The sequence below is a fragment of the Pseudonaja textilis genome, chromosome 16, assembly GCF_049901715.1.
Source record: "Pseudonaja textilis isolate UNSWEBS1 chromosome 16, rPseTex1.2, whole genome shotgun sequence".
Taxonomy (NCBI): domain Eukaryota; kingdom Metazoa; phylum Chordata; class Lepidosauria; order Squamata; family Elapidae; genus Pseudonaja; species Pseudonaja textilis.
Window position 1 is genome coordinate 9,146,043 of NC_142005.1, and position 11,003 is coordinate 9,157,045.

General features: G+C 43.8%; 1 protein-coding gene across 1 annotated transcript; it reads left to right on the forward strand.

Annotated features, from left to right (window-relative positions):
• Nucleotides 1–7,554: 7,554 nt before the first annotated feature.
• Nucleotides 7,555–10,670, forward strand: LOC113449172 (protein S100-A12). The gene is made up of 3 exons (XM_026720181.2): nucleotides 7,555–7,583; nucleotides 8,436–8,596; nucleotides 10,398–10,670. The coding sequence occupies exons 2-3, from the start codon at nucleotides 8,453–8,455 to the stop codon at nucleotides 10,539–10,541; spliced, it is 288 nt and encodes a 95-aa protein (XP_026575966.1). The 5' UTR covers nucleotides 7,555–7,583; nucleotides 8,436–8,452; the 3' UTR covers nucleotides 10,542–10,670.
• Nucleotides 10,671–11,003: the final 333 nt, after the last annotated feature.

Sequence of the window (11,003 nt, forward strand, 5' to 3'; positions counted from 1 at the left end):
CCCAAAGAGGTTCTAAAGGCTTGGTTGCTTTTTTCTTTTTTGCAATGGGATTTTGGCCCGGAGGTTTTTTTTATAGAGAAGCATTGCTTTTTGCACCCTTCTCGGGTGTAAACATGGGGGGAAAAAATGAAGCTGGGGTTGGGAGGGGGATGGGAGACCACAAGGAGATCCCAAAGAGGTTCTAAAGGCTTGGTCGCTTTTTTAAATTTATTTTTGCAATGGGATTTTGGCCCGGAGCAAACATTTGCAAAGTTGTGTGTGTGTGTGTATGTGGGAAAATAGAATTAAAGCGAAGGGACAGAAGGGCTGCAACCTGGTTTATATCTGCGATGGCCCGGGGTGTGGAAAGCACTCTGTGTATGCTCTATGGTGCTGTGTCCAGTTCTTTCCACCGGTTTTGAACCAACCCCATCAGTTGTGCCTGGCAGGAATTTTCTTTTCTTTTTCTTTTCTTTTTTTATCTTGGAGGGTTTTCTTTTTCCTCAAAATATTTTTTTTTCTCTTCCGACGGAGACCCTCATATTTTTTCTTTTTTTGGCTTATTTCATATTTTTTTAATCCACTTTTTTAATCCTAGGATTGTAGGGGAGGTGGCTTGTGTACGGGCGCCCTCTAGTGGAACGTTGAAGCAACGAGCAACTTCTGCAAAAATCCAGGATTCTTAAAAAGGGGTGTGTGTGGGACTACCGACTCCATCATCCACAGCCGGTTCAGGAGGCCCAGGGCGACTTGACTCTCTGAGAGGGGCTGTGGGCCTCCCCAGCTGGGGATTTGGGGACCTGTAGTCCTCCGGCCCATGGGCGGACGAAGCCAAAGGTTGATTGAAATAGGCGAGGGAATCAAATTTTGTAAGCTTTAGTTATCCATTAATTCATTTGTTTATTTTAATCTTAATTTTTATTTTGCCCTATAATTTGTAGGCTCAAAAAAGGCACCTCTAGTTTCCACCTGCGTTTCTTACTTATTTCTTATTTCTTTCATCTTAATTTTTATTTTTGAACTACGGAGTATTTGGATGCAAAGATGCAGCTTGAGTTTTCTTTTCCTTCCTTCCTTCTTTCTTCCCTTCTTTCTTTCTCCCTCCCTCCTTTCCTTCCTCCCTCCCTGTTTCCTTTCTTTCTCTCTCTCTCTCTCTCTCTCTTTCCCCTTCCTTTCTTTTTCTTTCCTTCTTCCTTTCTTCCTTTCTCTTTTTCTTTCTTTCTTCCCTTCTCTCTTTCTCTCTCTCTCTTTCTTTCTTTTCTTTCCTTTCTTCCTTTATCTCTCCCTCCCTCCCTCCTTCACTTCCTTTCCTCTCTCTGTTCTAAACTCATATTAGTTGGCATCAATTCTTATTGCTCTACAAAGTTTTGATGAAGATACGTTCTGTCTTTTTGAGAAAGCCCGGCCATAATTTGAAAATGTGAATTATTATTATTATTTGAGTCGTGCCAGCAAGCTGGGAGAAGAACTTTTAAAACCCAACAAGCAAGTCTGGTCCCGTCTTTCTCTGGCCTGCAAGGGGCCAAGCGGTGGAAGAATTTCTTAAGTGTCCAAACAAGAATTTTTTAAGGAAGTGGATTTTAGTTCCCACCAAGTTACGCCTTTCCTTCTCGTTGCAAGAGGGCTCAGTTGCTCCAGAGCCAAACTCAACTTCCTACTTTGGTCATTTCTCCATTTAAAGTAAAGATGTTTTGCTTGGAAACTCCCCCCCCGCCCTTAAAAAATAAAATAAAATTAGATTTTTGTGGGGAGGAAAAATGGGAGAAATAAAGAAACAACTTTCGCTACACTGAATGGACTTGGGTGTAATGGACTTCCTTTTGAAATGAAATTAAATCTGTATTTTTCTCTCTCTCCTCCTGGCTCCTGACATTTCTGTGCCATTAATGCCCAGCATATAAATTTAATAATAATAACAAATAAAATAAATTGTGTTGAAAAATAAAGGGGAGTGGGCGAGAGAGGAAGGAAGAAAAGGAAAAGGAGATAATAAATAGGAACAAAGAAAGGGAGGGATGAGAAAGGAAAGAAAAGCTAGAAAGAAAAGGAGAAAGGAAAGGGGGATGAAAGGAAGGAAGGGAAGGAAAGGGAGATAGGAAAATAGGAACAAAGGGAGAGAGGGAGGGAGGGAGAGATGAGAAAGGAAAGAAAAGGTAGAAAGAAGAAGGAGAAAGGAAAGGAAAGGGAGGATGGAAGGAAGAAAGGAAAGGAAAGCAGGAAGAAGAAGGGAAAGGAAAGAAAGGAAAGAAGGAGGGAGGGAACGAAAGGGAAATAGGAAAGTAGGAACGAAGGGATGAAAAGGAAAGAAAAGGTAGAAAAGGAGAAAGAAAAGGAAGGAAGGAAAGGGAGATAGAAAGGAAAGAAGGAAGGAAGGAGAAAGGAAAGGAGGAAGAAAGGAAAGGAAAGAAGGAAGGAAGGGAAAGGAAAGAAAGGGAAAGGAAGAAAGGAAAGGCTAAAATTGCAATAATGAAACAAAAACAGAAGAAAGCAGAAAAATAAAGAGAAAGATATATTTTTTTAAAAAAAACCAGCTTTGAATATTCTTCACAGCGGTTTCTCCATCAAAAATCCTTTAAACTCTTTCTCAAAAATTACATCCGTTCAATTCTTTCCACAGTTTCTTCATCCAAGCCATAAACCACATGTTCATTTTTTTTTCCTCCCCCAGCCATGTTTTTTACACACACACACACACACACACACACACACACACAAAGTCCCTGAGGAATTTTTCTCTGAGCAGCCAATAAATTCCTGACCCCAAGAAGTCGGTTCGTCCATCTCAACAAGTTTGGTCAATTTCTGAGACGTGTGTTTACGTGCGTGCGTGTTTGCATGTTCGTGGTGTGTGTGTGTGTGTGTGTGTGTGTGTGTGTGTGTGTAGGCCTGATCCATTGGCAGCGAAGTGAAGTGGCCACTTCAGAACCACGGAGAGCTCCGGGGGGCGGAGCAGTTGTCTCATTTGGGCAACACCTGAATCCGGAGTTGGAAATGTATTAATTGCATGTTAATTAGTCGCCTAATTCCAGGATGGAGGGTTTCCCCCAGACCACCATTCTTGGCTGACCTTGGTTTCCAGGCCCTTCAAAGCCAAATCCGAGCTTGTCCAATCTTAAACACTGCCGAACGAAGGTCAGACACGATGAATAACCAGGAAAGGAGACCACCCAGAGATCTCGCAGAGACCAGGCTGCAAAAAGCAGCCAGGAGCCAAACCCTCTAACCAAGTTTGATTCCAAGGAAACGTTGGAAGCCAAGATGGTATTCCCACTCCCCTCTTCTCCCTTCGATAAATAAATACCCTTTTTATTCCAAAAAAATAAAATAAAAAAATAGTCTAATTTTTTGTTCTTTTTCATTCACATTTCTTTCAATGTTTTGGTCTCGTTTTGTTTCGCTTCACTTCATTTCTTTTTCCTCCCCACATTTGGATTTTGTATTTTTAATCTACAGTTTTTAAATACAGTTGTATTTAAAAAATAAAAAAAAATAAAACCAGGGGAGAAGAATGGCTAGGTTATCTGGTTTTATGATGGCTAGCTTAAGGCTAGCTTATCTGGTTTTATGTTTTGGATAAGATCTGAACATGTCAGGAGGCGTTTTTCTTTCTTTCTGGAGTTGCGACTGACCTCTGAGTAATAAAGTTGGAGAAACAAGGATTGCATTACTCATTACTTAAACTCCTGGTTTCAGAAATCTACGTTTCTCCATAAAGATTGTGCAATGGTCACTGGAAACAGTAAACAGGGTAATGGGGGGGGAGATAGAAGCCATTGTAAATTATTTTGTTTAATTATTTTGCAGAAGGGACAAAAAAAAACCCCACCCCATCCTAGTTTTGGAGAGGCTGGAAGTTGTGGGACCTTCATCCCTGCAAGCTTTCAAGAAGAGACTAGACCGCCATTTGTCAGAAATGGTGTAGGGCCTCCTACTTTGGTGGGGGGGGTTGGACTAGATGACCTGCAAGGTCCCTTCCAACTCTGTTAATCTGTTAAATCTGGGCTAAAGCTTTCAAGACGAGACCAGACTGCTATTTGTCAGGAATGGTGTAGGGTCTCCTACTTGAGTGGGTGGGGGAGGGTTGGACTAGATGACCTCCAGGGGTCCCTTCCGTCAATCTGTTCATTTAATGGACCCTTTCTGAGCTGTAGAACCTGAGTTGGATTTTGGGTTGATTTTCCACCACAAAGTGCCAATGTTTTAAATCACAGCACCGTTTCCGGAATTACCCTCAGTCAAGCAAAGTTGTTAAAGGGAGCCTAGGCTTGGCTTTATGACCGTTTTTTTTTGCCATGGTCGTTAAGTGAATCATTGCAAGTCCTTAAGCGAATCCGGCTTTCTCCGTTGACTGGGAGTGGGGAGCTTGCAAGTGAAGATTGTATGAGTTCCTCCACTCCCCACTCCGGGATGCTGCAACCGACACAAGTACATGCCAGTTTCCAGGTGTTTCAGTTATACGGTGGGGGGCGAACGCCGCCATTGCCGTAAGTGTGAGGAATGGTCGTAAGAAACTTTTGGCGCTGCTATAACTTGAACAGTCGCTGAACGGATGGTTATAACTCAAGGACTCCATGTCTGAAGGGTTTCGCATCCATGAAAAGAGGACGAATCCACAAAGTTCTTGGGAGCGATTTGATTTATTTCTTATTTGTTTCGGTTTTACGAGGTCGTCCTTGACTTACAACGGTCTGTTTAGTGAGCGAAGTTACAACGGGCACCGAAAAAAAGGGGGCTTTGGACCGTTTTTTCGCACTTACGACCCATCACAGCTTCCCCACGGTTACCTACCTGATCAAAATTTGGACGTTTGGGCACTGACTCGTACTTACGACGGATCGTGATCCGCTTTTGCCACCTTCCAATGGGCAAACTCACCCCGTAACCCTGTTATTCAGGCAACTGCAGCGATTCCCGTGGCCAGAAAGGCCGTAAAACAGGATTAAAACTCGCTTTAACCACCGCCTCGCTGAACGCTGGGTTCGATCGCGGCCGTAAGCCGAGAAATACCTGGATTTCTTCCCTTCTCTTTCAATCTGGTTTTTTTTAATTTTTATTTTATTTCATATATTTTTTTGAGACCACCCACACCTGGATCAGATGCAGAGACCTTGAATTTCGGTGTGTGTGTGTGTGTGTGTGTGTGTGTGTGTGTGTGTGCATTTATGATCTTCTCCCCTGTCCTAATAAACTTCTGGCGAAACTGGAGTTTTGTAAGAGTGCCGCTTGAGCAATTTCTAAGCAGAAATGTGGGTCAAAGGGTCCCTTCGGAGCTGTTTCGAACATGTAGCCGCAAAGCTATGGGGTCAGCCGCAGCCTCGGATCGAGAAAAACGGAATGTATGAATTGCGGATCAGTTTCTGTTTGATCAGAGGACAAAGAAACCACCTTAAAATGGCATCGCACGAAAGGAAAGAGGGAAGAGGAAAAAATAAAAAATCCCATCTGCCATCATCAGGCTTGGATCTTGTGTTCGTCAGATGATAGATATATATATAAAATTATAATATATCATATATAAAAATGATATATGTATATAGTTTTGTCTCTGCTTTAAAATCCCTTCTGAAATGGAGGGGAAAAATATATATATATATACAAAATGTTGTTTTTGTAAACTTGTTATAGAAATGGCTTGTACAACTGTTGTGCAAAAGCACAAATGTCATCGTTGCCTAAACCATACTAAAAAAAGAGAGCTGGAAACTTTCCTTTCTTTTTCTCTCCGTCCCTTTACGCTGGGTCCTTCTCTTCTTACTTTTTCAGGCCTTCCCCCCACCTCACTTGTATTTTATACTTGGCTCAACTAATAAAAAAATGTGAAATGGGGGAAAAAAAATCCTTAAGCCCAAACTGTCCAACCAGCTCAAAGCAAAATGCAAGGAACCTGGAAAAATTTAGACCAAAATGCTTCCGCGTCGATATATTGGCTTACAAAAACGAGGAATGGTGCACGGTTTAAAAAAAGTTAAAACATGTCCTTGCACACTGGAATTTTCCAACAGCTCTTGTTTCAAAAAGGAAGTCAAAGGCAAACTGGTTCTCCTTTTCAGCAATGGCCCTTTAGAATGAAAAGACACAAATAATAATTTTCCAGATGCTCGGAATTCCAACTCTCTGGGCGACCCTCGAATTCGCAGCCGGCTCGTATTTCCAGCTTGGCTGCATTCTCTTTTCTGCATCTAGAATCTCTCTCTGGTTTTCTCTGAACTGGTTATGAGAAGAAGAGAAGATCCAGGAAGAGATGATCTTTGGCCTGGCTGGAGACGGGTGCAGAAAAGGGGTGAAACCCAAAACCAAGCTCTCTTCCCAAAACAGTCCTTTTTTTAAAAAAAAAAGAGAAAGAAAGAAAGTTGCACTATGCACATCCTTCCTTCCTTCCTTCCTTCCTTCCTTCCTTCCTTCCTTCCTTCCTTCCTTCCTTCCTTCCTTCCTTCCTTCCTTCCTTCTTCCCTCCCTCCCTCCTGAAATGGTCAATGGCATTAAAAGTGAACCAACTTTCTTTCCCCCTTTCCCTCCTTTCTTCCCATTTATTCTTCCTTCCTTCCTTCCTTCCTTCCTTCCTTCCTTCCTTCCTTCCTTCCTTCCTTCCTTCCTTCCTTCCTTCTTCCTTCTTCCTTCTCAACTCTTCCTTTCTTCCCATCCCTCCCTCCCCCTTTTCCTCCTTTCCTTCCTCCCTCTCTCCCCGGAAGAATCTCTATTGCCCAGTTTCAAATATTTATATTCTACACCTCTTTCTGGGGAAAATAGTTCATGTCCTCCCTGACATAAATCTGACAACATTTCCCGTTGTTCCCCATCCAGATAATCAAATATATAAGTTTAATGGATGGATGGATGGATCAACCAATCAATCGGTCAATAAATCCATCCGGGGCTGTTTGAGGGTCAGTTCCGTAGATCCAAACGGAATAAATGGGATTTTAGAAAAGGAGAAGGAGAAAAATAATGAGAAAAAGGAAAGGAGGAAAGAAGGGGAAGGAGAAGGCAGAGGAGGAGGAGGAGGAGGAGGAGAAGAAGAAGAAGAAGAAGAAGAAGAAGAAGAAGAAGAAGAAGAAGAAGAAGAAGAAGAAGAAGAAGAAGAGAAGGCAGAGGAGGAGGAGGAGGAGGAGGAGGAGGAGGAGGAGAAGAAGAAGAAGAAGAAGAAGAAGAAGAAGAAGAAGAAGAAGAAGAAGAAGAAGAAGAAGAAGAAGAAGAAGAAGAAGAAGAAGAAGATAAAAACAGGCCCAGCCTGATGTTTGCAGGGGTTGGGCAAAAGAACCAGTGTGTTTGCACACACAATCTCCAGATAGTGAAGTGACAAGGCAGAATCGGTTGTTGTTGTCCAGGAAAATTACCTGCAAGGAAGTCAAACAATTGAGGAAGCCCTGAGAGGCCTTGAGAAAGAGGAGAAAGTTGCGAGGGTCCTGTGTGTGTGTGTGTGTGTGTGGGGTGTGGGTGTGTGTGTGGGTGTGTGTGCATGCGTGTGCATGCGTAGGGACAGGAGGATTTTGCAAGGGAGGGCAGGGTCAAACCTCCGGAGGGACTTATAAAAGAGGGGCACCGTGTCCTGGCTGCTCATCCCACCCGAGACCAACCTTGCTCTCTCTTACCGATCGACGCCGGAGGTAAGCGGGGAGAGTCCTGGTGGGGTGGGGCTCTTGGCCAGGGGTTCAAAGCCTCCCTAGAACCAGAAGGCAACCATCTGGGACGCGTTAGGTGGGGTCACCCTATCCAGGCAGGAGAATCTGGGGCCAGGGCTCCCCGTGCAGCTTTGGGGTCTGAAGATCTGGAGAACTTCAGCTTTGCAGCCTTGAGGGCCGAGCAGTGAAAGGGAGAACCATGAGGACTAGAGACTTGGAAGAGCCTAGGGCTCCCAAAAGACCCTGGAAGGTCCAGGAAGGGTGAACTGAAGCAACATCTCGTTGGCTCTTCATTGCAAGCCCACCATTTTTCCAGACCTTCTCTGACTTTTTTGGGTTAAAGTCTCTTTGGTGGTTCTCCTCCTGCCTCTCCTTTCATCTTAGAGATCAGCTGAACCGTAGAATCCTAATATCATAGAATCCTAGGGCTGGACGGGACTTTGGAGGTCATCCAGTCCAACCCACCCCTCCGCCCCAAAAGCAGGAGATCTGATTCCATCCCGGTCTAATGGTGGTCCACTTTATTCTTGAAAACCTCCAGCAATGGAGAAGCCACCATTCCTGGGGCAGGATAACCCATTAACTGATTGTTCTCACCTCCTGTTTAATGGGAATTAATTCTATTCTTGATAAGTTTCTCTAAGTTTGGGAAGGATTCTTTGGGGAGTTTTGGGAGGAAAAAGGAAGGGGAAAGAAATTAAATGGACCACAGAGGCTAAATCCAACCTTTTGTGCTCAGAGCTTCGGGGGAGTTGAAGGCTTCCAACCTCGCCAGGCGATAAAGCGATTGATAATCTATCAATATATTTAAATGTAAATGGACGTTTATATTTCCAGACCAGAAGCGAAGCAAGATGTCTCAGACTCAGATGGAAAAATGCTGCGAATGCATCATCGATGTCTTCCACAAATATTCCATCCAAAAAGAACACCATGACAGGCTCTCCAAGGCCGAGTTATCCAAACTGCTGAAGGAACAGCTTCCAAACTTCATCCAGGTGAGAAGAAAAACTTTTTCCTGATCCACCGAATGAAAAACATTTTAGAATATCAGGGGAGAGGAAGGGAAAGGAGAAACTAGAAATGGAGGCCCAGCACATGAGAATCTTGGAAGCCGGGAAGGGAAAGGTAGCAAGGGACTTTCTAGGGAGTGTTCTGACCCAAGACTCATTCAAATCAAATAAACACAAAGTATTTAGAAAAGCAAACCTCTTTCAATGTGTCGCTGTTAATTCTGTTCATTCACAGCAAAGAGTCATTAAAACTAATTGTCCCAGATAAGAGGGTGTGAAAGGCTGTCAAGAACACAAGATTAATTGCAGGGAAATATCCGGAGACAAAAGCCCTCCCAAAACAAACCAGAATAGACAGGAATTCCATGAGAACTTGGAGTTGCAATAACTTCTTTGTTTCCTGCAAAGAAGCCAACCCCCAAAGCCTGGCTTTTATCCCTTATGGGAGGATCTATGTAGTCCAGGCTCCATCCCTGCATCACACCTCTTTCCCAGAGAGGCAACTGGACTTTCTGTGGGGTTTTTTTTTTTTGTTTGTCTTTGAAGATGTTTTGCTCCTCATCCAAGAAGCTTCTTCAGCTCTGACTGGACGGTGGTGGAGAGCCGAAGAAGCTTCTTGGATGAGAAGAGAAACGTCTTCAAAGGAAAAAAACAACAACCCCAAACTTTGGTTGGTTGGCAAGAACTTTTGAAGGCATCTACAGGAGCTTCACGGAATGGGGGTGGCGCCGCCGCCCTCTGGTGGTCGCTGAGGGTATTGCAACCGCTGCTCCCTTTTTGAGGTTCCTTTCAGCGGCTTCCAAAATTGGATTGAAAACAGAGCAAAATGGATCGTAAAAGACACAGCCAGTCCTTGACTTACAGGCCAGAACTCAGCCCCAAATCCCTGTTGTTTGTGTCGTTTTTAGAAACAGCTTGTTCCATATTAATATACAAAAGCAAAAAGTTGGAGTATCTCTTTTGTACTGTGCTAGGAAGGGTTGGAAGTCGCGGCTTCCTTTTCTTTCTTTCTCTTTTTTCCTCTTTCCCCTTCTCTTTCATGCTCCCTTTTCCCCCCCTTCCTTTTCCTTCCCTGAATTCCTCACCTTCTTTTTTTTCTTTTTCTTTTGTGTCTTATTGTCGGCTGGCGCTCCATTCAAAATCCAAGAAAGAAAGGAATCCTTAGACTCTTTCAAGATAAAGATATCTTTGACTGGAAGTCAAGTGGTAGCAACAAAAGAATTCTGAATCTGAGAAAATGGGGGCGTAAATCACCTAGACAAAGCAAGGGCAACGTTCCCACCCCCAATAGTTCAATTGGTTCATCCAATTAAAAGTTGTGTAGATCATCGTGTGGGCATCTCCAGGTGGTGATGAGGCTTCTGTCCGTTGACCTTGGCATAGTTTGATAAAGGTTTGCAGCTGCGCATAGCATAGAATAGAAACCTAAGGATAGAATAGAAATCTAAGCAAGACTGTATTCCCCCCAATTAATACAGTTCTGGTTTGTAACACCTCCAGCACACTTCCCATAATCGTTCTCCCGCTCCTTCCCCCCGTTACTTATGACAGCCGCAAGATGCAAAGCTAAGAGAGAAAATCTTGAAGGCTGACAACGTTACACCATAAAATGTTACTGTGTGCATTTGTTAGTATTTATGTTTTTATACCATAATTTAAAAAAAAAAAGAAATGTAAAAAGGAAAAAAAATGAAAGGCAGCTTTTCCAGGCCGTTTCCATTGTCACCGTTACAAAAAAACAAAAACAAACCCACCAACCTTGTTTGTTCTTCTTTGGGATTTTCAGGGCAGTAAGGACCCCGCAGCCATCGACCGTCTTTTCAAGGAGCTGGACCAGAATAAGGACCAGGAGGTGTCCTTCGAGGAATTCATGGCTTTTGTCAGCAAGGTCTTGATCCATTGCCACAATAAGTTCCACCATGACCACTGAGGGAGCGACGGGAGGCCGAGATTGCTTCTCCTCTCTAATCCTGGTTTAGCCCCACGCCCAACCTTCAGGGCTTCTGGGCTCAGGCTCGGAAGGGGCTGAGGAGGCACAATAAAGAATTTAATCTTCTCCCAAAAATCATGGCTTTGGTGTCGTGTCCTTCAAGGTTTAATTTCAGGGCGGGTCCTGAATAAATTAAGGGCCTTTCAAACTGGGCTTATGAAGGCACCTAAAGGTAATAACTAAATAAACAAACCATCAAACCGTTTTGAAGGCATCTACAGGAGCTTCACGGAATGGGGGTGGCGGCGGCGGCCTCTGGTGGTCTCTGAGGGTATTGCAACCGCTGCCCCCTTTTTGAGGTCAAATTAGGGTCCCCCCCCCCAGCTGGAGCCTTTTAAAAAGAGGCTGGCCCTCTTGAGGCCCGTTAACAGCATGTCTCCCGCATGTTGCCGAGGGCTGGTC

Excerpts from the sequence above, each read along its gene's own strand:
- LOC113449172 (XM_026720181.2), top strand. The coding sequence starts at position 8,453 with ATGTCTCAGACTCAGATGGAAAAATGCTGCGAATGCATCATCGATGTC. Across the intron at positions 8,597-10,397 it reads AGCTTCCAAACTTCATCCAG|GGCAGTAAGGACCCCGCAGC; the intron begins GTGAGAAGAAAA and ends TGGGATTTTCAG.